Genomic DNA, 25892 nt, shown 5'->3' on the forward strand with positions numbered 1-25892 from the left:
TGGGATGTGTGTGGTGGTTATTACAAAAGAACTTGGCTCTAGGGGCTAATCCCTGGTTTGTCCTTGCATTTCAGTCTGGATCATGTACATCCCTTACCCACAGTTTTGCAGCACTCTCTTTTTCCATAATTAGGGAGCATTTTCCATGGTCTTGCTCAGGCCCTTCCTCCCTGCAGTTTCCCCTGTGGGTTAAGGCCTGACTTACTGAAACTTCCACAGAGCTGATTCTGGGTGGGCAAGGACAAGGCCAGAGGGTTTTCAGGCAGTCAGCACAGTCAGATGGCTCCTGTGAGGAATATTTCACTTGCTCCTTCACAGCTCTTGCCTGCAAATTGTCCTCTTGCTCAGATGGGGCTCCAGTTTCTTTTTTTTTTCTCCTTTTTCTTTCCCAAGTTATTCAGTTTTCCATACATTTATTTAAAGGGTCACACAAGCAACAGGTCTGCTTTTTCCACAGATCCTTGCAGAGCCACGTGCTGTGCCTGCTCCATTCTGGTGCAAAAGTACCTTCTCCTCTGAGGAAAACTCAGAATATCCATCCAGCTGTCTTGACTGAGCGAGGCATTTTCTCTGAACCCTGCCCTCTGTTCATTTCAGAATCTGCAGGGAATTTGGGACATAAATTAAAAAGCTATTTGATGCTCCTTGAGGTCTAGAAGCTGGTTTTGCATTTGTTCTTACTTGAACGCACACTCAGACAAATGGCTCTGCTTTACTGAAGCTGCTTCCTTTGGCATCCTGAGGAAGCTTCCTTAAAAAATAAATATGGCTCTGTTTTTCCAGCCCTGCTTTACCAGCAAAAGCTGGGAAGGAAATGTAATCTCCTTGGGTCTGTCCTGATGTTTTGTACAGCTAATTCCCATTTATTGAAAGAACTGTTCCACGCCAGATTAACGTTTAATTTTTTATTATGTGTTTACATTTTGGAAGGAGTAAGGGTGGTGGTGTTGGAAATTCTAATGAGGGACAACATTTCTGATTCAAAAGACTGAGGCTCCTCTCTCCTGATTTTTCTGCCTGATCCTTCAGACTGCAGGAAGTTTTGCTTGGGTCATTCACTTGCAACAGGATGTTATGTGAATACAGAATTAATGTATGCAGCCTGTCACTTGGAATTGCTGCTGTTCTGCTGCTGGAGAGCTCCCGGGGTTGCAGAGTCCTTGCAAGCAGCAGTAACAGGAATGTGCCAGTGATCCTGCAAAGCCAGAGGAGGAGCAGGGAGCTGCAAGTCTCCCCCATCACTGCGGGGTGTGAATAAATAGATCTAATCAACAATTTACATGTTAGCCCCGGACCAGGGTTTATTTTTAGGATGTGTCATTCAGCCCAAGCGAAACCTCTGCATCTCAGGCTGGTGGTGTTTCTAAAAGCACCTCTAAGTGATCACTGAGGCAGGATTTTAAGCTGCATTTACATTTTGATAGAATCTGCTGCTTTCCTTATCTGAAACAAAGCCTACCTGATCTTCATTAATTACACTATCATTTCACCTAACCAGGGTGCTACTAATTACAGTTATCTGTCTGTTCTTCACCAGATAATACACAAAAAATTGTTATCCCTGGCTGTATCTGGATTAGCTGGAGCTGTAAGGGGGATGCACATGGTGATGGGTTTTACAGGTGGAGTGCAGGTATTTATAGGCTGTCTGGAGGAGTGGCTGCTGTCCCACTGGCTGTGCTGCCATCCCAAGACACCTCCACGGCAAAACATACAGAAAACACTGCTTAAACACAGAAAAATCTGGTTACTGCAGGGTGACTGGAGCAGGCCAGCTCCACAAGAGAGGTGTTGGAGTCCTGGGACATCCCAGGCCCTCCTGAGCACAGGCCTGGGGCTGGAGGGGACACTGCTTGAGCAGGGGTTGATCCCAGAGGTGTTTCCAGGCTCAGCTATCAGGGACTCTCTGGCAGTGCCTTTTTTGAGACAGAAAATCTCACGGGGGCTTCACAGAGAGCTGCCAGCCCTGGTGGTGGTGCTGACTGCTCGCCCACCAACATCAGCTGCCGTCTGAGCAGGGCAAGCACAGAAAGAGCTCCTCTGAAAAGAGGCAGCAGGAAATGTCTGAGCTGCTGGGGAGCTGTGGGTCCAAAGGGCTGGAGCCAGGAGCCACAGGCTGCAGGGAAGGTGCCCCATGAGGGCAAAGCCTTTGCTGGAAGAGAAGCCAAGGGGCTTTCACTTGACTCCTGTTTCATCATCCTTCCACACACTGATCTCTTCAGATGCTCTCCAAACCTTTGGTTTGCTTTCTGAAGGGGAAAGGACTTGTCCTGGAGGAGGAGCAGAGCCAGGCTGCTGAGGAGAGCTGGTGGCTGCCAGCTGGCAAGAGAGGGGTACACGGAGGCCAGAGGGGGGGACACTGGGTGAGGAGATGTTCACACTCAGCTCCATCCGCTGCGAGTGTTCTCAGGCCAAACACACATGCACTCCTGTTTGTACTGCTTGCTGTACTTGATAAACTGATAGATGTGAGTTTGGGGATTTTTTGTTACCTTTTTGTATTCTAAAGAGAACTAAAAATGGTTCACATGATTTTTTTTTGTTCCTTCTGCAGTGCAGGTGATGCAGGCAGGGATGGAACAGCAGCATCTTTATACTTGTCAAGTCTCCATCCACACCCAAGGCACTGCCTGAAGCTCAAAGAGATTTTCTTGCAGGCTTAGAACACTACACCAACAGGGAGAACAAGAAACTCAGTGGAGATTATGCTCCAGAAAAACTGTATCCGTGGCCCAAAAGCTAAATATGGAACCATGGAAGTGCACACTGCAGTGGTAGTGGGGCTGGGAATGCTGAATGGTGAGGTTTCCTGCCCTTCTGGCACCGGGAACCAGGGGTCCTCTGGTTCTCCATGGTTCTCCTTGAGGACCTCTGGTTCCCCATGGTCCTCCATGAGGATCTCTGGTTCTCCATGGTCCTCCTTGAGGATCTCTGGTTCTCCATGGTCTTCCATGAAGATCTCTTGTTCTCCATAAGGATCTCTGGTTCTCCATGGTCCTCCATGAGGATCTCTGGTTCTCCATGAGGATCTCTGGTCCTCCATGAGGATCTCTGGTTTTCCATGGTTCTCCACGAGGATCCCTGGTTCCCCATGGTTCTCCCCAGGGCTGTGCTGGTGCCTTGCCCAGAGCTTGCTGTGACAGCAGGCAGCAGTTCCAGGTGGGGCTGCTCTGCTGGCAGGGCCTTGGTGTTCCCAGCAGGGCAGGGCAGGGATGCTCCTGTCCCAGCAGGACTCTGGGCATGCAGGTACCACCCTTCAGCAGCTGCTTCTCCTCTGCATCACTTCCAGGGACAGAACTCCTGTCCTGCTGCATGGCAGGAGCCCTGCAGAGCCAGCACGGAGGGGACAGGCTGGGCAGCAGCTGGGCAGCACTGGTTTAATCCTTTTTGCCTGTTCCTGCCATGGAAGCTGTGTACTGGGTGAGGTGTGTGTGTTTGGGGAGGGCTGGCCCGACCATTAGCTTGTCAGGGTTTGCAACACTGGCAGCTGGGGAGAAAACTGTTATTAAGTGTAACGTGGCACCTTGGAGACGGAAGCATGGGGAGACAATAAATGCAGCCTTCCATAATGCCATTTTATGGTGTCACTCTTCAGAATTTATTAAGACTTAGTTGCAGCCATGCCTGCAGCCTCCTGTGCTGGAATCAGTAAATTGTGTTCATTATCTCCAGCACTTGCTCTGACCTGCTGTGTTTTACACTGGAGGCGTGGGGACACCCCAGCTGCTTTCTGCAGCCATTCCCCTGGTGCCAATCCAGCTTTTCTGGGGTTGCTGGGACACCCCAGGCAGTGCTTGGCTGCGTGGATGGACCCCAAGTGTGATGTGATGGTTGAAGAGAACACTGAGGGACTGAGGAGCTGCCAAAATCAGCACAGCTCCATGGGGAGCAGGGAAGGAGCTGGGCGAGGAGAGAGCCGTGGGCACCTTGGAGCACACTGGCACAATTGTCACTCCACTGTGGGACCACCCCAGCAGTCTTGGATGTGCTGAGGATGCTGGAGGTGGAAAAGGGTTCACAGGAGCTCCCTGAACTGCACACAGGGTGATGCTACACCCCTGCTTGGTGTCCTCTTGCACCAGTGTTCTCAAATGAAAACAAAATGAAATTGTGCTCCTTTCGCCCACTTTTTGTCATGACAAATCCCAGCAGCCGCATGTTTGTGTACCTTCATCTTTATCCTCAGCATTTAGGTCCAGGATGGAGGAAAACAAGTTCAAGCCCAACCTCCTGTTAATTTATTATGTTCCTTGTGCTTAAGGGCAAAATTTAAGTTGCCAAAAGCAGATGTTTGCATGCTCTTTTTTTAGCTCTCAAAGTACTTTCTGTGTGCTTGATTGATGGACGTCCCTGTTACATTAATAGCTGGGCTTTGCAGAAAGCTGTTATTACCAGGAGAATCTGGTGTGGGTTTCAGTTTTTCTTCTTGCATTGAAAATCCATTATTAATGTCTTTCTGAGGGAAAAGAAAAAAAAGGTTTCAATTCAGGCATTTTGCTTTGCTTTCTCAGGCTTCTTCTCAACTGTCTTTACAGTGGTGCTTTTAAAATCAATATTACAATTGTTCTTTATATTTTACTGAGTGGTTGAGGGTTTCTGCATCTTGCTATTGATTTCTGATTGTACTGCAGGACATGTAGGTGCACACAGGTTGCTCTGTGATGGATAACTTCATATGTGTCTTCCTAATCATCACTGAGTTGCCTTCTGCATGTTCCCTGTTGCTGGATGCTGCTGCTGAGCTTGGAAGGCACCAGGAGAGCTCTGAGTGCAATCCTGAGACACCAAACTTGTGACTGCTCATTTAATTTGGGTTTGGTTTTCAGTCAGACACAGGGGTCACATGAGGCTTGTGGGGTCTCTTCTTTTGTGTTGTTTTTGCAGAGTTCTTCTGCCCTGGCTTTTCAGACAGCTTCGTGTTCTGTGTTGTAGGAGCAAAACAAGTCATTGTCCTGGCTTTGTGTGGGGTGGTCATAATGCACCTTTAGCTTCCAGCACTGACCTTGGCCCTTGGGGCAGCTCTGCTGGCAGATCTCAGCATTTCAGAGGTGCAGAGTCATTGGATCCCAGAATGGTTTGGGTTGGAAGGGAACCTTGAACTCATCCAATTCCAACCCCCTGCCATGGCAGGGACACCTCCCACTGTCCCAATGTCCAGCCTGGCCTGGGGCACTGCCAGGGATCCAGGGGCAGCCCCAGCTGCTCTGGGCACCCTGTGCCAGGGCCTGCCCACCCTCACAGGGAACAATTCCTCATTCCCAATATCCCATCCATCCCTGCCCCTGGCAGTGGGAGCCATTCCCTGTGTCCTGGCACTCCAGGGCCCTTTAAAGGTTCAAGTCCCCGTGAAGTGATGCAGAAGCCCAGTGTGCATTGGTAGCTGCTGTAAAGCTGGATTTGCAGACTGAGGCTCTTGGAGCACATCAACACTGATGGCACAATCTGTGTGAGAGCTTGTTGGCACCAAAGGAACGTGTGAGGAGAGACAGGACTGTGGCCAGCACGGGTGCTCCAAAATGCGTCCATGTGCCATGCCCTGGCACAGGCTCCAGGTCTGCCAGGGCTGTGGCTGTGCCAACAGGCACTCTGCAGAGGGCTGGGTGTGCACAAACCTCTGCTGGCTGGACTGGGCTGTTTGCTCCTCAGGCTTAATCTGGACAGGCTCCTGCACCTTCAGACATGGAGGCTACACCTGGCTCCTGAGGAATTGGTTGTTGCAGTTTGTCTGTCCGTGCTGGGGACCAGGACAAACACTGGCACAGGAGCTGGTCCTGTATCCCCGGGGTGGCAGGGCTTGGTGGTGGCAGCGCTGACAGGGGACACAGCAGAGCTGGGGAGGGGACAGGGCTGGCATGCATAACAATGGGCAGGCTCTGACCTTGCTGCTGGAACTCACTTAGCAATTCTGTTGATGTTCTGGAAACGAAAATATAATTCAGGCCACCTTCTCCTCCAAGCTGACCCTGAGAATCTGGGAGAAGAGCTACTGAATAATTAGGGGCTTTTTTTTTTCTCCCCTCTTTTTGCTGGAGTTACTGCTCAGTGTTGAACTGTGCTCTACAGTGTCATCAGTTCCCTTGAACTTACTGCTCCGAGTGTACTTAGCATTAATATAATTACGTAAATTGCAGTCTCATTAATCACCAGGGGCTGCGGCACATCCTTGTTGTGCTGTTTCGTGGGTGGCTTGGCTGGTGGGAACCCCTGGCCAGGGGTGGGGGCTGTGGCTGGAGCACCCCCCCTTTGCTCCTGAGCCTGGTTTAGCTGAGCTTTGTGTGTCTCACCCTGCAGGATCTGGAGTGTTTGCCAGCACTGCCATGATTGCAGCCTTGGTGCTGCAGAGGAGAAAAGGGAAAGGTGAGTTTGTCCCAAGGGATTTTGGCTGGACCACATCCCTGCTGCTGTCCCTGTGATTTGGGTCTGTGGGGTCCCACAATGCAGAGCCCAGCCTCATGGCTTGGCAGTGAACACCCAGAGCCCGAGCTCTGTGCAGGGTCTGCTGCAGGGCTGTTTGATGATGCTGTGCCTCTGTCTCCGTGGCAGAGCTCTCAACCTTCCTGGCAATGTAAATTGTCCTGGCTGCATGCTAAAATTACACTGAGTTATTGATTTATCTTTGAGAGGATTTCCTTCCCGAGGGACATTTCTGGCTGTTGTAGTGATTTAGTTCTCCTGCAAGTGCAGAATCCGTGGCAGAGCAGAGCCACCCTCCTGCCCTCAAGCCTGCAGCTCAGGGTCGCGCTCCCTCAGGCTTCCTCTGCAAGCTGATTTCTGTTCCAAGGCTGGGACAAGGTTACATGGCTGTTATTTCTGTGTAACAACTACAAATAAAAGGGCATTTTCAACTTTCCACTGCAGAAGCTGCAAGTCTGGGACAAGCCTTTGTGCTGTGGCACCAGCTTTATTTTGGGCATGTCTCAAACCCAGCTCCAAGGCTGGCACGTGGGATGTGTGGAGCCATGCCAGCCTTAATACACTCGGGCTCCTGGGAGGGTTTTAGTTCCTCAAAGTGGGGTGTGATGGGAGCAGGAGCATGCTAACACTTCTCTCCTAAAGCTGCACGGGACAGCCTCTCTTTTCTTTGCTTTCTACTGACTCACCTTGGAGCGTCTCTAAAAACCAGGCCAGGTGAGTTGCTGCTGCTGGTCCTGAGGAAGCCAAGACAGTTCTTTTCTTCTGTCCCCAGTTTTCTCCCCTTGGCCCTGAAAGCCCCCCCACCAACTATGGCTCAGCTGGTGAGCACCATCAGTAGGACCTGACCCTTCAGGACACGGCCCAATTTTTCAGATACTCTGTGGCTGGAAAATGCCCAGCTCTGTGTCCTTGGGTGCCCATTTGAAGCACATCCCTGTGGATTCCTGTATCTAACCCCACTATCTAGTGGATTTGGCACTAATCTCAGTTGCACACTGATAAAATGGGAGGCTGCTCGTGCATGTGGTGTTATAAAACAGCATCCACCAATTAGGCCCAGGGAGAACGTCAATTTATTTTCCTGTGAACCAAGTGTGGCACAGCTCCTTCCTTTCCCAGTGATCTATCTGTGAGATAAAACACATCTTTAGTGTCTATCTTAAATACTGCAGTGTTGACAAGTTCTCTTGACAGAAATTAGGCTAATGTCCCTTACGGCTGCGTTAGCTGTAGAAACAAGGCTTTAAATTGCAGCTTTGCAAAGCGCTATTCCAGCGCGCTCTCCAAGGCATCTCCTTATTCCAGCTTTTATTATCCAAATTTGTTCTCACTCTGCCTTGGCAGCAGGGCTGGCAGGCAGCTCTGCCCATCCATCCTGCTGGTCTGGCAGCCAGGGGGTGGGAGCAGCACCTCCGGGCTGGACCGGGCAGTGCTGGCCAAGCCCCGCGGAGCCCTCGGCCCCGGGATGCTCCAGGCTTGGGGGCACCACTGCTGGGATGGGGCTGGGGCCTGCGTGAGGGCAGGCAGCTGACACCCATCGAGCACAGAGGGGATCCAAGGCAGTCAGCTGCACGCCCTGACAGCGGCACAGCGTGTCCTTAAACGCTCCCACTGCGAGCTGGAGCTGGGAGAAGGCAGTGTGTGTCGTGCGTGTCTCATCCTTGCAATTTCAGCCCTGAGTTACAGACTTGGAAGCTGAGGACAGGAACAGGGAGTGCTGGGGTCTGGTCATGAATTCCCTTCTTGAGCTTTCCAGCTCCACTGGAAAATAGTTTCCTTTTTTGCTCCTTTACCCTCGTCAAGTTGAGCCCTTTTAGCCTTTAACTCCTCTTTTCCAGCAACAGATTAACCAGGGCTGTTTTAAACCTCCTGGTTCTCACGCTGTTGGTCCTGATGGATTATCCCTCCCTATTATGTCCTTTCTGTGCCTCCACATTGCCAGGTTCTTTGGTGGCCCTCTCCTGAGTCTCTGAGAGAGGAGGAGAGGCTCTCTGAGAGTGACACATGTGGGAGACACGATGGTTGATGATGTTCTGGATGTGCTAACGTCCATTATAGTAAAGAAGCCTCTCTCAAAAGCTATTAAATGTCTAAAATTCCACAAAATTAATATCATCCTCAGTTCCTTTTGTCAGGTTCTCAATTCTCCTGGTCAGCTGCTGTGTTCTTCTCTGCCTACATCCTGCATTGATCTTCTCTGAACGTAGCCAAGCCTTCAGCATCCCAGATGGGCTTTCTGGAGTAAAAAATAGACCTGAGGAATGACAATTATTGAATGGATTGTAGCATTGGCTTGGGGATAAATAATGTAGGGAGTTTGAGAGGGATTAAAACTGGCTTTTGTAAGTAAGCTTCTCATGGATGTTGACTTGGGGACATGGTGAGACAAAGGTCACGGCAGTGTCTCTGCAGCCTGGTGTGCCATTTGAGAGATGAGATATCAGAGTGTGGCTGGATACCTTTGGTCTCTCTGTTTCTTCTGCTGGGACCTTTGTGGGATTAAACTCTCTAAACTGCTGCAGTTCACAGACTTCAAGCCCAGGATCAGAAGAAAAAATAAATCAAGTTCTTGGTATTAAATCCTGAGCACATGGCTCCTGCTGCACACAGGGCTGTAGTAACTCACTGCAGTGCCTGCCTTGAAGCTGGGGAGAAGGCTTTGCTGGCAAAGTGAAAACAGGTTGTGCCCACTCTTTAAAAGGACACCCTTCTTCCTGCCCTGTGGTTATTTTTTCCTGGTGTGTTTGCTGCTGTTGCACTGAAGGCAGAGCAGCCCTCCCAGCAGGGAGGTGGAGAATGGAGCACTTGTTGGAGGAGCTCTTTGCCACGGGAAGCATTTCCCTCCTGCAGCAGCAGCAGCAGCAGCAGCAGGTACATCAGCAGATGCTGCAGCAGTGCCCCCATCAGAGGCCCTGTATTTCCCCCTGGAGCCCTCCTGTCACCCCTCCTTCCCTGAGATCCCTCCTCCCCAGGCACCTCGCTGGCCTTCACCTTCAATTCCATCACTTCCAGACTTCCCAGGGGGCCCAGGCACCTCCTGGGAGGGCCACGCTGTGCCCTGTGTGTGACAGCCACCCCTCCTGTCCTTGTGGCCCCCTTGCATGGGAGGGATGAGGTTTGGTGTGTGTTCAGCAGGCTCAGCTCTGGCCATGAGGCTGGGCCCCCTGGTGTGGCACCACCATCATCATCGTCACCTTGGCTGCCATCGAGGGTGGGTGGCAGTCACAGGGACCTGCTCTGGCACTGCCAGGCCCTGCCTGTCCCAGGGGCTCGCCTGCCCCTCCTTCCCTCTTGCTGCAGGAGCTGCAGGAGAAGCCAAGTGGATTGGGCAGGCGGTGTGAGGAGGGAGCCCAGCCCAGCCTCACCCAGAGGGTGCCTCTGTTTGAATAGCAGCATTCAGAGCACTCAGCACCGCCTGATCAGCTGGGAGAACAGAAATCCCAGTGCCACAGGAGAGTCCTGGCTCAGGGAAAGGGCCAATTGTGAGCGCTGTCCAGCCCAATGTCCAAATGGAATGGTGCTTTCACATCTCTAATCAAGGGTTACTTAGTGGAGAGCCCCTTCCTTGTGAGGCTTTGTTCTCTGCTAGCTCTGGATTGAATCACAGGAGGAGGGATTGGATTCTGGCATCATTTTAAAAACGTTTTCATTCTATTTGCTGAGGGGAACAAATTACAGAGAAGACCTCTCAGCACTGTGACAAAAGAGTGGCTCTAAAACCCTTTTCAGCCAAACAAGTGTTTGAGCTGAAGGCCTGATGGATGGTGCTTAAAGATGTGGTTAGTGCAGCAAGGTTGGCATTAAAAATCACTGGGTGCAAGAAGTTCTCCCAGGGGTTACTGGGGGGGTTGTCTCCCTATAATCCTGGTGTGAGCAGCCCTTAGCACCCTGAGTCCACCCAGTGAGCTCTGTGGCATCAGCCACGGGAGAGCAGCAGCACAGCAAGCACCAGTGGGTCACTTGTCTCTTGCTAAATGAGAAACTGCAACGGGATCAGCCCTTTTGGGGGGGCATCACTGTGGCAGGAGGGCTGGAACTGGATGATCTTTAAGGTCCCTTCCAACCAAACCATTCCACAATTCTTTCCCTGTCCCTGTTCAAGTGGGGTTCAAGTCCAGCAGAAAGCAGTGCTGCTGCTTTGGGACCTGTGAGGGACCTGGGCAGGATCACACCTGCTGTTGGGATGTACCAGAACAGAGTGGCTTTGGGGCTTTCCCAGGAATGCCTTTGCTGCCAGCAGCAGTGCTGGGTGTTGGACAGGGAACAGATTCACCCTTGGCAAGCTTGAAAGCATTTCAGATGGCTTCTGTCCCTGCTCCAGTGCAGCACAGAACAAAATCAGTGTTGGAGAAGATGTCATACTTAGACATCGCCATTCTGACAGGTCAATTTCCAGGATGTTTATTAACATAGCTTGGAATGTCACAGAAAGGTTTGTCAGATAAACTAGCCAACTGAAGTTCTTACATGAGACTTCCTTGGTTTTGTTGAGGTGCTTTGAACTCTTCATTCAGTCTCTCAACAATTCATCCCCTTCAGGCCTTTCTGGAAGAGCCTCTGCAAGGTCTGTGGCTGGGGGATCAGGCCCTGCCTGCTCCCTGTGTGTCTGGGTGTGGAACCCTTTGAATCCCTCAGGGCAATCCCCAGGGCCTTGCCCTGGAAGAATATGCTATAGAGTCTCCACCTAGGCTGAAAGAGAAAACTTCCCCATGGAGCCTTGCACAACACTATGAACCACCCCAGTTCCTTTCCCCATATGTCCCAAATTCTGGTAGTTTCTCCTTTCCCTGTTCCCTCATTGGTTGTGGTATCCCTGGTGGCTGGCTCTGCATCTCCCCTGTAGGGCAGTGCCCTTTACCCTGCCCTTTGTGCCACCCCAGTGCCTTTGGACCATTGGCCACTGACCCTAATTAACCCTGTGCACACCACGTGGCCTGGTCTTCTGTCCCTGATTCCCCTTTGGTATGCTGGAATAAACCTTTGCTGCAATTTGTCATACAAAAGGCCCTTCTACCTCTCGTGGCTGAGCTGGCCATGGTGAGTGTGGTGTGTGGACTTGGCTGCTCTCCCTGAATGTTCACCCAAGCAGCTTTTCCAAGGAGATGCTTTTTGGGAAATAGGCAGCAGCACCCACCATCTAAACCCTGTGTTGCTCCATCTGGGTGCCCTGGGAGGCAGAAGGAAGCAGCAGTGCCAATTGTTTGCTCATGCTGTAAGGACAGAACTCCTCTCTGAAGGTTTCCTCTGCAACCCCAGGAAGAGAAGGACATCTCTGTCCTCGGCCCTCTGGGCTATGATCAGACAGAACAGCGATGAGACCAGGCTGGCAGCACTAGGTCACTCACAGGCAGAGGCAGCCCAGCGCCTCCAGCCCGAGCTGGGCAGCGCCTGGGAGAGGTGGCACATGGCACTGGGCACGGTGCATCACCCCAGGGCTTCCTCCTGCATCCCATCCCCTGCAGAGCCCCTGCTGTCCCTGGTTACCTGAGCAATGCAGAGGCAATGCCCAGGCTGGCGCTGCTCTGAGGAGATGCTGCACTCAGCAGGCAGCTGTGCCTCCCCAGCAGTACCGTGGGAGGAGGAGCTGCCCAGGGAGTGCATTTGTAAAGCATTTCTTCCCCAGGAAGAGGAGTTTGTCACAGGAGTTTGTCCTTGGGATGCGCACACAGGTGTCTGAGCTTCCTCCCTGCCTGAGGTGGGGAATGCTGGGGGTGCTGGGGCAGCTGCTGGGGGAGCTTCCAGGCCTGGTGCTGTGAAACCTCTCCACCAGCTATCAGGAGGAGGTGACCTAGAGCATATTAATGACATTTTCCAGTGGCACTTAATTGGGAGGAGCAGTGAGTGCCAGACAGTGAACTAATGCAAAGCTATGTGAGTGAATAGGAAGAAAAGAAGATAAAGAAGAAAGGAAGAAAGGAGAAAGAAAGAAGAAAGAGAGAAAGAGAAAGAAGAGAGAAGAAAGAGGAAGAAAGAAAGAAAGAGAAAGAGAGAAAGAAAGAGAGAAAGAAAGAGAGAAAGAAAGAGAGAAAGAAAGAAAGAAAGAAAGAAAGAAAGAAAGAAAGAAAGAAAGAAAGAAAGAAAGAAAGAAAGAAAGAAAGAAAGAAAGAAAGAAAGAAAGAAAGAAAGAAAGAAAGAAAGAAAGAAAGAAAAGAAAGAAAGAAAGAAAGAAAGAAAGAAAGAAAAGAAAGAAAGAAAGAAAAAGAAAGAAGAAAGAAAGAAGAAAGAAGAAAGAAAAAGAAAGAAAGAAAGAAAGAAAGAAAGAAAGAAAGAAAGAAAGAAAGAAAGAAAGAAAGAAAGAAAATATATAAATGAGATTCAGGCTCTGGGCCTCTTCTTCCCATCAGTAATCCATCTCATCCTTACCTGTGTCTGTTACATGTCTTCCTTTTGTGTGTAAAAATGTTCTGTTTTGAAGTAACAAACAATCTGGAGAGTGGTAGATTTGCCTTTGTAGGAAAGAAAGGAAAGAAAAACGGAGGCAGGCTTTGCTGCTTCCTTGCTCAGCAGCTCTAACCAGAGTCTGGGGTCAGGGTGTGAGCTGAGCCCCCAGACTGGGCCTGGCTCCTCTGTTTTCCTCTGAGCACGCTGGTGTGGGACATCCCATCCACCCAGGCACAGCTGGAGTCAGGCACAGTGTCCCCATGAGCCACCAGCACGGGATGCCCCAGCCCTGGCACTGGTGGCTCCTGGAGCTGGGGACGCAGCTGTGGGGAGCTCTGCTGCTCGCTGGGATTTGTCTCCTGGTGGTTTTTAATCATTATTTTATTAAGGGAGAAGGTGTGGTGCCATCAGATAACTTATTATGGATGCTCTGGCAGTGTGATTATTTCAGTACTGCAGCACTGCCGGTGTGGTTTGCTGGAACATTCACATATTGATTCCAGATTCCTTTGTTGCCTGTACTAGAAAGAAAGTCCCTTTTCTCTCACTCCCTGCGTGGAGAGAAACAAAGAGTAAAGGAAGGTAGATGTTATCTGAGGCTTGCTCACACACTGAGGTAATTTTTGAGAGCTGTAGAGCCACTTACTGACTCATAACTGGGGCTTGTTTTCAAACCCTTGATAGATTTTTGAATTCTCTTACAATGGCAAACAAGGATGCTCACTTGGGGACGAGCCAGGGATCTGCCTCAGTGAGCTGGATCACCTTTGTTCTGCTTGCTCCAGCCTTCCCAGGGGACATTCCTGTGCCAAGGAGGACAGGGTGGTGCTGCAGGGGGAGAGTCTCCTGTGCCTCTTGGGCTCCTCTTGATGGGCAGTCAGTGGCTGGCAGCTTTGTCCAAGGGGTGGGAATGGGATGGGATGGGATGGGATGGGATGGGATGGGATGGGATGGGATGGGATGGGATGGGATGGGATGGGATGGGATGGGATAGGATGGGGTGGGATGGGAAGCCACTGCCAGGAGTGCAGTGAGTTACTGCACAGCCTTGGTGGGAGGTTTGCAGGTCAGTGTGTGATGTACAACTTCCCAGCCTGTAGCTGTGCAGTGAGTTGGGGCTCAGCCCTGTCCCCATGCTGGAACACAAACCCACCTGTGGAATGTGGAGTGATGTGCTGGAAAGGAGCCCAGGATGAGACCTTTCTCCTTTAGTGAGGAAACACAGCTGGTCATTTGGTTGCTCTAGAAGAAGAGAGATGGGGTTCTTTGGTTACCACTGCGTGCTGCATATTCCACCAGCAGCCCTCTGCTTTTACTAATGCGGTGCACAACGTGCCTGATCCTCCCTCAGTTGTGAGCCTGGTGGAAGCATGTCCTGTTTTCCATATGTTTATTAATTTATCATCTTGTTTTTAGCCTCTGCAAAGCTTGATATTGGTATAGAGCCTGGGAAACGTGCACAGAGCAGAGTAACAGATAGTTGTGATTTGGTTACAAGGCAATAATTTAAGTGGACAGGTTTAGCTGATAACATAAAGCACACGAGAGAAATCGCTTTGGTTTATAAATGTCAGCAGAGCCCCTGTGAGGGAGCTGCTGCCTGGTGCTGCTGCTCCAGCCAATATATTATAAGGAGATATAAACAGATGTCTGAAAAAATCTGGCTGACCAAGATTAAAAGAATGGGGCTATAAATTAAAGTCTTCCTCGGCGTCTCTTTAAGCATCTTTATGGACAGAGTGCATCCAAATGAAGGAGTGCCAGTGCTCAGAGGGACCTCCAGGTGCTTTGGGCTGCAGAGGCAGCACCTGGGGGTGGGGACAGCTCATGGGGACAGCCGTGTCAGTCAGAGCTGGCATGGCAGACCAAAGCCTGTCCTGGTGCTTCTGCAGCTGATAAAGGGATTAAATCAGGAACAGGAATAACACCATCCCTGCAGTGTCGCCACAGGATCAGTGTCTCCTGCTTGGAAAATAAACGCTGTCGCTCTGCTTTGACATTTATTCCCAATAAAGACCTTGTCATTTGTGCAGTGACAAGGGTTTCATCCTCTGGGAGTACTTTTCCTGTTGGACACTGTCTTTTTGGCTGTGAGGCAGCTGAGTGACTGAGGGGCAGGTGGGTGGCACGTCCCCAGCAGTGGCTTTGGGAGCTCTGCTCACACCCTGGGGCTTTCTCCTGATCCATCATCCCAAGGCAATGCAATAACACCTATTCCAACTGAGAGCACGTTCAGATTGGATATTAGGGAGGAATTGTTCCCTGGCAGGGTGGGCAGGCCCTGGCACAGGGTGCCCAGAGCAGCTGTGGCTGCCCCTGGATCCCTGGCAGTGCCCAAGGCCAGGCTGGACATTGGGACAGTGGGAGGTGTCCCTGCCATGGCTGGGGTGGCACTGGATTAGCTTTGAGGTTCCTTTCCACCCAAGCCATTCTGTGAGTCTGTGATCTTATTTTTAATTGATTTTAATTTATTTTAGTTGTGGTTTAAAAAATCCCAAGAGTGGGATATTTTTTTAATTGGTAAGGGTTCCAAACCAATTGTGGGAGCAGGAATTTGCTGCTTCCCTCTCCACAGCTGGAACCCTTCTGGCAGGTTTGTGGAGGGGATTTCACAGCTATTTCTACTCACTGGGTAGTTGATTTAGAGCTGGGAAATTAACTAGAATGGAAACTCTTCTTTCCCTTTATGAGGAGCAAGGGATGAGGTCTGGCAGCTGTAGGATTTGCAGCTCTCAGGGAAGAGGGACGATTCAGTAACACATCTATGCAGTGCCTACCTGTGAATACACATATTTTATTTGTCTGAGGTGTCAAGGAGAAAAAATGTTACGAAATGGCTTAAATGAAAGCGTGGTTTTGTATTTTTTTAATTGAGTTTCATTTCCCAAATGCAACTTAATGCAAACAATAAGTAAAAAATTAATTTCTCTCGGGAAAAAGCTATTAACAGAATGGTTCTGTTTTAGCAGCATGTGAAGCTGTGTAATTGCTTACACATGTATTGCTCCAGTGTGTGCTCCCAGTTGTTGAATAGTATCAAATTACAGGAATCAAAGAGAATCAACTATTTTTAAGGGAAATGTCTAGAAGCTACATGCTGAAACATGATTAAAATTCAGTATTTCCAGCTTACTTGTCTAAATCAGCAATGTTAATCACATTATTCAAGCCAACCCACCCTCAAACACACTTTTGACTTCAAAATACCCCAAACTAAATAAGACAGAAGACCTTCCTTGAGCAGCTGTAACATTTTTATGTGTCAGTGTCAATCTTTTTGTTGAAAACAGAGATGTTTTTCATGGTTTATTTATTAAAGCAGCGCATTTGTCCTGCTGTGCCATGAACCTGCTGTGCTGTGCTGGGTGGGGAGGGGAAATCTCTGGAGCACCAAGAGCTGCTTAAACACATCAGGGCTGTGAGTTTTGCTCTGGGGTTCGGATGCTCCTGGTTAAATCCCATTTAGTGTGCAAAGTAGGAGCAGGAAGGGTTTGTGCCTTGGCTGATGCAGCCTCGGGGATTTGGCTGTGCTGGGGGTGCAGCTCATGAGCACCAGGCCTGGGTTTGGTTTTGTTTCCTGCTTGCTGATGAGACAGGTGAGTAATGCCATGGTTGACTCTCACAATTAAAAGGGAAATGTTAAGAGAAGTTTTATAGTTGTGTTTTACCCCCCTGTGTTGTTATCAGGGTGCCCTGGGTTTGGGACATTTGGGAGGGTCACTCGTTACTGTGGCAGCACCTGAGCCCACTCAAGGTCCCAAGTGCCACATCCACACTCCTTTTAAATCCCTGGGCAGCCTGTTCCAATGCTGGACAAACCCTTTGGAGAAGAAATTGTTCCTAATCTCCAATCCAAAGCTCCCCTGGTGCTTCTCCTGCTTTGTGCTTCCCCCACTCTTCATGGCAGAGTGGCACAGAGGGGACAGTGCCACCTGTATGGCACTGCCACACCACACACAGGGCACCGCCACCACTCAGTGCCACCTGTATGGCACTGCCACACCACACACAGGGCACTGCCACCACTCAGTGCCACCTGTATGGCACTGCCACACCACACACAGGGCACCGCCACCACTCGCTCCTGAGCCTCTCGCAGTGTGACAGATGAGCAATGCCATGGCTGACTCTCACAGTTAAAAGGCAAATATCCTGTGTGTGTGTCAGGAGAAGTTTATAGATTTATGGTTGTGTTTTACCCCCCTTGTGTTGTTATCAGGGTGCCCTGGGTTTGGGACATTTGGGAGGGTCACTCGTTCCTGTGGCAGCACCTGAGCCCCACTCAAGGTGTCAGGAAGGGATCTCCACCCCTGGGCAGGGAAGGAGGAGTCGATGGACAGAACTTTGGGGGGGCTAAAGGGTTGAAAGGTGAAACCTCCATTGTGTGGGTGAGAACATGGTGGGGAAAATCCTTTGCTCTCAGCGCTGTAATATTTTCTCTATTCAGTCTGCTGTTGTATTTCTGATAAGGTTTTAATAAACTTTTTAAATTTTTTGGAAGTGACTAGCATTTCTCACACTGAGAACAGAAACAGGAGGGCTGGGCCCCCCAGTCCCCCACCCTTCTGGTGCCTGCTTTGGGTGATTCCCTCGATGGGATCCATCCACCTCCTTCCTCTCCCCTGGCAGGCTGCTGTGGCTGGGTGCAGCTGGAGCTGTGCTGTGCTCCCTGTCAGGGGCCATTCCCTGGTGTGTGACAGCCCAGAGCTGCCACAGCCACTGCTGGGGCTGTGACCTGGCCTGCCCAGCACTGGTGGCACAGTCAGGAACGCTTTGGGCTTTGGGGGGAGGCAGCCAGGCCCTGGCGGTGTCTGCGGAGGAGGGGATCGTCCTCCCGCCTCCAGTTCAGCCCGCGATGGCATTCCATCCTGCAGAGCCTGGCCTGGAAGGGACCTCACAGCTGACCTTGTTCCACCTCCCTGCCGTGGGCAGGGACGTCTCCCAGTAGAGCAGGTTTGGCATTGGCTGTGTTTTCCTTGCTGGCAGAGCCCTGTCCTGGTGTTGCCCGAGCCAGGGACAGGAGATGCGATGTTGCCCTTTTCATGGACATCCTACAAACTCCTTTCTGACCAGTACTCCACCGCCAGCAAGGGGCACACATTGGTGATGGCACCAAATTCCTGCAGAGCCCGACTTTTCAGCGGGGGAGGATGCTCCCATAGATAGACAGAGATTAAAGGTCCTGTGTATCACAAATTTAAGGAGCAGGAGGAGGTTGGGATCTGTCCATGGAAAGCATTCCAAGTGTGGAGGAGGAACATGTAGCCTATCCTCCCCTAAAATGGGGAGATAATCACACCTGTCCTCTCACATATGCAACCAATGCAGCTTCCAGTGGACAGGACTGATGGAGAGCAAGAGAGTCAGCCAGAAATGCAAATCTCGTTTTAATAGGAAATCATCCAAGATGAATTTTCCTGCATTTTCTAAATGCATTTATACCTATTGGATGACTACAGGGTTTGAAATGTTTCTGTCTGAATTGTGACAAACATTCCAGTCTTACACAGGAAGCACCAGGTCCTTTGATCAGGGAAATGTCTCTTTGGTCTTGAACAGGGAGGGATCAATCCAGTTGTTCCTGAGACCAGAGCTTTTTGTCTGTGAGTACATGTCTTTATTCTACAGAATAATTACCCTTGCCTTCACTTCCCTTTGGTAGGAGATGCTCCCTGTCTCCTGCAAGCTGTTACTCTATCCCAGGTATCTTTTTAGGTAAAAGGAAGAGAGAAAGGAAAGGTTGAATAAGAAATCCTCCTCAGAAGGGGGAAGATGAGCAGCTTTGGTCTGTCTGTCCATCTGTGAGCAGCTCTGTGGCTGTTCACCTGCATCCTTGCTGTCCTGGGCAGGCAGAATTCCTGCATTAGGAGAAGAAGTAATGCCATCAAGAGGTAGCAACAAAATATTGCCTCCCCTCGACCCCAGTGCTGGGCTGGCCATTGAGATGTGTTTGTGGAGAAAACCATTCTGAATTTCCTATCTTTTATGCATTTGAAACTGAAGCTTAATGTATTCTGTGTATTTTTGTTGGCAGATAGTAGTGATCATAAATTCCTTTTAATACAGTATTTCTAAACCAGCACCGCCTTGATGTGCAGCATACCTGGCTGTACTCTGCGGGATGCTTTGATTCCCCTTTGGCAGCTGCATTTTATTCTGTCTGCCCCAATCAGACACAATTCCCCTTTCTCCATGTAGCCTCCAAATCCACTCCTGGTGTGGAGTTTTAGGGCTCTGCTAGGACCTGGGCTAGAAGGGAAGGAATCAGTGTCTACTGGGCTCAGGGTTCCACCTCCACTGTGGATCAGAGCCAGCCTGGCAGCAGAGGGACACCTTGGGTGGCTCAGGGTGGCATTTCTGGGAGGGAAAAGCAGCACTTCAGGGGTGCTGCTGCACGGGAGGAGGTCAGTGGTAGATATCCCACTCCTCACTGTATGGCATGGGGAGGAGCTGCTCCCAAGAAGGAGCATATGTCTTCAGCTCCCACTTCCTCCCAAGCTGGAGCAGTGCAGTACTCTGAAATAACGTGACCTTTGCTTGCAGGTCAGGCTGTTCCTGCTGGGTCACACGTGCGGCTGAACCTTCAGACAGGAGAGAGAGAAGCCAAACTCCCGGACAGAGAATATGGGGAAGGTGACACGAGAGAAGAGAAAAGAAGAAAAAGGTACAGATATACAGGGCTTTGGTTTGGGTGGGCTGTGGGATTCATGCCCTTTATTAGAGGCCAGGCTCTCTGGTGCACTCAATTCCTGCCTCTTCCTGAGACTTCATTGCTGGGTGAGGAGCTCAGCAGTGCTGAAAGCAGAGGCCTGTCCTTTGTGTTCCCTTTGGGGTGGCAGTGGAAGTGCCCAGAGTGCACTTTCAGAGCACTTCATGACTTCTCATGGAACGACATCAAAACAGCTTCCACACAGCATGTGGAGTTCTGGCAGAGTCTTTGGGTTTTCCTTGATGTGCAGTGTTTGGGGTGTGATGGTTCTCTCTGTGCTTTTTAGGCCGAGCTACTTCTAGGGCACTCTCTTTGGACTTTATCTGCTGCAATCTCAAAACCTTTCTCCTGTACCACAGTGATGACATCTTGTAGTGCAACATCCAAAATGATTTGAGCTTCTGCTCAAACTAATGTAGCCTTAGCTAGGCTGGCATCATGGTGTAAGGATACCCTAATGGTAGATGCCTCAGCCATTTGTGCAATGGTAGGTTTTGGGGGAAGTGACATGAGGGATGAGAGAAAGAGGAAAAAGTAGAGACATGCAGGCCATTGGGTTGGATGGCCTGTGGAATTCATGCCATTTATTGTAGTCCAGAATCTCTGGTGCACATAATTCCTGCCTCTTCCTGAGACTTCATTGCTGGGTGAAGAGTTCAGCAGTGCTGAAAGCAGAGGCCTGTCCTTTGTGTTCCCGTTGGGATGGCAGTGGAAGTGCGCAGAGTGCACATTGAAAGGCACCTTCACAGCTTCTCATGCCACGACACCAAAGCTAAATGTGCAAGGTGGCTTCTTTGAATGACATTTAGTCTGTTGAAATATCTGCAGGCAGTGGTCTGAAACTGCTTTGTGAGCCTGCTCCTTGGGATCAGCTGTGAGGGGCTGAGGGCAGGCCTGAGCCCGGTGCTGTGTCCCACTGGGAGCAGCCCCACAGGCTCACGTGCAGAGCAGGCACTGCCAGAGGCCCTGGAGATCTCAGCTGCCCTGCAGCCACCTTTGTCAAGGTGCTGTAAACATCAGCTGGTGCTGACTTTCCCCTTGGACCCCTTGGTTTAGTCACTGTGGGGAATTTCTTTCCTGAAGGCTGTGGGATTTCCCCCTGGCAGCTGTGATGGGGATGCTGGGGGAGTGTGGGGCTTTGGGGGCAGCTGGCCGGGCAGGGGCTGAGCTCGGGGCCCTGTTGGGCCCATGGCCCCCAGCAGCAGCAGCAGCAGCAGCAGCAGCAGCAGCAGGGCCCAAAGCCCCGTGCCCCCTGCCCAGCACAGGCTGCCCTGTCCCTGCAGCTGTCACCCGAGTGGGGCCCAGGGGCCAGTGGCCGCTGGCAGCAGCAGGAGTGCGGGCAGGGTGAGGATGCCCTGGCTTGGCTTTTGTCTATGGAACAATGCGGGCTCAGGGCAGTGCAGAGCAGGCTGGGAAGCAGAGCCCAGGGCCTTTGGAGCTCCAAGGCTTAAAGATCAGCCCCTGCAGCAGCCCAGATGCAGGTGGCCCAGTTGCCAAGGCTGTGGTGGCCTTGAGAGCGTGCAGGTGGATTTTGGATGGCGGTGGCCTGCTGGCGGCTCTGGGCCCAGGAGTGCCTGTGGCTGCAGCAGGAAGGGTGGCTGAAGGTTTGCTGCCTGCTTTGGTGGCATGGCTGCAGGGGCCAGTGCTGTGAGAGCCCCCTGTGTGAGAGCTGGTGAGAGAGAGCTGAGCTCTTGGGGACAGCGCTGTGCCCCAGGCCAGGAAGAGCAGCAGTGCCCAGTGCCAGGAGTGGTGTCAGTGGGAGCCCCTGTGCACAGGGACCCCCAGCCCCGGGGTGGCCGTGCCAGCACCCCCAGGGACCTCCAGCCCCGGGAACACGGAACAAGTGGAACCCACAAGTGTGCAAAGGCTGCCCGTGCCCAAAGGAATGGCCAAGAGAAGTCGGGTTTTAAAAAGTTACATTATTTATTTGCCGAAGATTGGCAAATCTAGTATATACACAACATATTTCGTTATAACAGTCGTTACAACAATAACACGAACAATGTTCTGAAGATATTTACATGGGATCTGATGGGCTAACAATCTTCAAAACGTATTTACAAAAAACCTCCAACGTAGAAAACATATTTACAAGGAACTTCTATACTTCGAACGTATTTACAGAAATCTTCAAATCTTTCAAACGTATTTACATAGGAGTGGCATCTGTGCCATCATGTGCGTGTGCCCTGGAAGAAAGGAAGCAGCAGAGCTGGACTCAGCCGGCAGCACTGGGCCCAGCAGGGCTGGGAGCTGGGCCCCAGGGGCTGGGCCGGGGCTGGCAGGGCTGGCGTGGCCCCAGGCAAGCGCAGGGCAGGCCGGGGCTGGTGCTTGTGGCAGCACAATCCAGGCCCCCTGCGGGCACCGTGTCCCTGAGCGGGGCCATCCAGCCCAGCCCCAGCCTGGCGTCAGGGGACCCAGTGTGTGTGTGGGCAGGGCGTGGCAAGCATCTGCCTGTCTTACCTGTGGGGCTCCAGATTCACCCAAGGACCATGGGCTCCTCCTCATTCTCATCCACCTCCATGTCCTCGATTTCATCCTCCTCATCCACCTCCATATCTTCGATGGTGTCCTCCTCGTCTACTTCCATGTCCTCAACAGGGGAGGACATGGAAGTAGAGGAGGAGTCCACCTCCATCATCTCTTCCTCATCCAACGCCAGGTCCACATCCATGTCCTCCACGGTGTCTCTGTCAGCCTGCAAGGGGCAGCACAATCTCCCAGTGGGCTTCCTGTCCCACCCTATCCATTCCCACATGGCTGCAGCCTGCCCAAGCCGGGTGCCCCCTGCCTGGCATGGCACTGTACCTCCACGGGCACAGCAGAGCACATCCTGCTGGGATTGGCGCTCCACAGCAGGTGGCAGAAATAGCCCAGGCAGCAGCAGCAGCTCAGCGCTGAGGGTCAGAGCGCAGGGTGAGCAGCAACTGACCCTTGGCAGGCGGTGAAGTGTCTGCTGTGCTCGTTTCCAGGTGCTGGACGTTCCACCTGGAACCCTGTGGGAGCTGTGATGTCACTGAAGTTTCAGGGCCGCTGCTCAGTGGGAGATGGGGATGGCAGAATGATCAAATCCTTGAATGGTTTGGCTTGGAAGGGACCCTAAAGATGATGTGGTTCCAAGCTGAGCAAGCTCCCAGCAGAGCAGGTTGCTGCGCACCCTGTCCCAGCTGGCCTTGGATGTTGCTGGGGATGGGGCATCCACAGCATTTCTGCACTGGCCCCTGTGTCAGGGACAGGCACCCTGAGAGTAAAGGACTTCTTCCCATCATCAAATCTCTTCCAACTCTTGCAGTTTTATCCCATTCTTCCTTGTCCTGTCACTACAGTTCTTGACCAAGAGTGCTCTCCCACTTCCCTGTGGGTCAGGGTGTTACTGCTGGGTCACACGTGTGGCCAAACCTGCAGACAGGAGAGAGAGAAGCCAAGTTCCCAGTAAGAGAAAATGGGGAAAGTGACACGAGAGATGAGAGAAGACGGAAAATGTAGAGACATGCAAGGTATTGGTTTGGGTGGGCTGTGGGATTCATGCCCTTTATTAGAGGCCAGGCTCTCTGGTGCACTCAATTCCTGCCTCTTCCTGCGACTTCATTGCTGGGTGAGGAGCTCAGCAGTGCTGAAAGCAGAGGCCTGTCCTTTGTGTTCCCTTTGGGGTGGCAGTGGAAGTGCCCAGAGTGCACTTTCAGAGCACTTCATGACTTCTCATGGAACGACATCAAAACAGCTTCCACACAGCATGTGGAGTTCTGGCAGAGTCTTTGGGTTTTCCTTGATGTGCAGTGTTTGGGGTGTGATGGTTCTCTCTGTGCTTTTTAGGCCAAGCTACTTCTACAGGGCGCTCTCTTTGGACTTTATCTGCTGCAATCTCAAAACCTTTCTCCTGTACCACAGTGATGACATCTTGTAGTGCAACATCCAAAATGATTTGAGCTTCTGCTCAAACTAATGTAGCCTTAGCTAGGCTGGCATCATGGTGTAAGGATACCCTAATGGTAGATGCCTCAGCCCTTTGTGCAATGGTAGGTTTTGGGGAAAGTGACATGAGGGATGAGAGAAAGAGGAAAAAGTAGAGACATGCAGGTCATTGGGTTGGATGGCCTGTGGAATTCATGCCATTTATTGTAGTCCAGAATCTCTGGTGCACATAATTCCTGCCTCTTCCTGAGACTTCATTGCTCGGTGAAGAGTTCAGCAGTGCTGAAAGCAGAGGCCTGTCCTTTGTGATGCCTTTGGGATGCCAGTGGAAGTGCCCAGAGTGCACACTGAGAGGCACCTTCACGGCATCTCATGCCACGACACCAAAGCTAAATGTGCAAGGTGGCTTCTTTGAATGACATTTAGTCTGTTGAAATATCTGCAGGCAGTGGTCTGAAACTGCTTTGTGAGCCTGCTCCTTGGGATCAGCTGTGAGGGGCTGAGGGCAGGCCTGAGCCCGGTGCTGTGTCCCACTGGGAGCAGCCCCACAGGCTCACGTGCAGAGCAGGCACTGCCAGAGGCCCTGGAGATCTCAGCTGCCCTGCAGCCACCTTTGTCAAGGTGCTGTAAACATCAGCTGGTGCTGACTTTCCCCTTGGACCCCTTGGTTTAGTCACTGTGGGGAATTTCTTTCCTGAACCCCCTGGGATTTGCCCCTGGCAGCTGTGATGGGGATGCTCGGGGAGTGTGGGGCTTTGGGGGCAGCTGGCCGGGCAGGGGCTGAGCTCGGGGCCCTGTTGGGCCCATGGCCCCCAGCAGCAGCAGCAGCAGCAGCAGCAGCAGCAGCAGGGCCCAAAGCCCCGTGCCCCCTGCCCAGCACAGGCTGCCCTGTCCCTGCAGCTGTCACCCGAGTGGGGCCCAGGGGCCAGTGGCCGCTGGCAGCAGCAGGAGTGCGGGCAGGGTGAGGATGCCCTGGCTTGGCTTTTGTCTCTGGAACAATGCGGGCTCAGGGCAGTGCAGAGCAGGCTGGGAAGCAGAGCCCAGGGCCTTTGGAGCTCCAAGGCTTAAAGATCAGCCCCTGCAGCAGCCCAGATGCAGGTGGCCCAGTTGCCAAGGCTGTGGTGGCCTTGAGAGCGTGCAGGTGGATTTTGGATGGCTGTGGCCTGCTGGCGGCTCTGGGCCCAGGAGTGCCTGTGGCTGCAGCAGGAAGGGTGGCTGAAGGTTTGCTGCCTGCTCTGGTGGCATGGCTGCAGGGGCCAGTGCTGTGAGAGCCCCCTGTGTGAGAGCTGGTGAGAGAGAGCTGAGCTCTTGGGGACAGCGCTGTGCCCCAGGCCAGGAAGAGCAGCAGTGCCCAGTGCCAGGAGTGGTGTCAGTGGGAGCCCCTGTGCACAGGGACCCCCAGCCCCGGGGTGGCCGTGCCAGCACCCCCAGGGACCTCCAGCCCCGGGAACGCGGAACAAGTGGAACCCACAAATGTGCAAAGGCTGCCCGTGCCCAAAGGAATGGCCAAGAGAAGTCGGGTTTTAAAAAGTTACGGTATTTATTTGCCGAAGATCGGCAAATCTAGTATATACACAACATATTTCGTTATAACAATCGTTACAACAATAACACGAACAATGTTCTGAAGATATTTACATGGGATCTGATGGGCTAACAATCTTCAAAACGTATTTACAAAAAACCTCCAACGTAGAAAACATATTTACAAGGAACTTCTATACTTCGAACGTATTTACAGAAATCTTCAAATCTTTCAAACGTATTTACATAGGAGTGGCATCTGTGCCATCATGTGCGTGTGCCCTGGAAGAAAGGAAGCAGCAGAGCTGGACTCAGCCGGCAGCACTGGGCCCAGCAGGGCTGGGAGCTGGGCCCCAGGGGCTGGGCCGGGGCTGGCAGGGCTGGCGTGGCCCCAGGCAAGCGCAGGGCAGGCCGGGGCTGGTGCTTGTGGCAGCACAATCCAGGCCCCCTGCGGGCACCGTGTCCCTGAGCGGGGCCATCCAGCCCAGCCCCAGCCTGGCGTCAGGGGACCCAGTGTGTGTGTGGGCAGGGCGTGGCAAGCATCTGCCTGTCTTACCCGTGGGGCTCCACATTCACCCAAGGACCATGGGCTCCTCCTCATTCTCATCCACCTCCATGTCCTCGATTTCATCCTCCTCATCCACCTCCATGTCTTCGATGGTGTCCTCCTCGTCTACTTCCATGTCCTCAACAGGGGAGGACATGGAAGTAGAGGAGGAGTCCACCTCCATCATCTCGTCCTCATCCAGCCCCTGGTCCACTTCCATGTCCTCCACAGTGTCTCTGTCAGTCTGCAAGGGGCAGCACAATCTCCCAGTGGGCTTCCTGTCCCACCTGGCTGCAGCCTGCCCAAGCCGGGTGCCCCCTGCCTGGCATGGCACAGTACCTCCATGGGCACAGCAGAGCACATCCTGCTGAGATTGGCGCTCCAGATCAGGTGGCAGAAATAGCC

The 25892-nt window shown here is 51.9% G+C and overlaps 1 protein-coding gene across 2 annotated transcripts in view; it reads left to right on the top strand.

Moving 5' to 3' along the window:
• SIL1 (SIL1 nucleotide exchange factor) overlaps window positions 1–25892 on the top strand; it is a 118487-nt gene that overhangs the window by 32930 nt on the left and 59665 nt on the right. For both annotated transcript variants that reach the window (XM_064724827.1, XM_064724826.1), the window contains exon 4: window positions 19339–19459. In XM_064724827.1, the coding sequence (XP_064580897.1) occupies window positions 19339–19459 (121 nt within the window). The remainder of the gene's footprint in view (window positions 1–19338; window positions 19460–25892) is intronic.

This window comes from Zonotrichia leucophrys, chromosome 13, assembly GCF_028769735.1.
Source record: "Zonotrichia leucophrys gambelii isolate GWCS_2022_RI chromosome 13, RI_Zleu_2.0, whole genome shotgun sequence".
NCBI lineage: Eukaryota > Metazoa > Chordata > Aves > Passeriformes > Passerellidae > Zonotrichia > Zonotrichia leucophrys.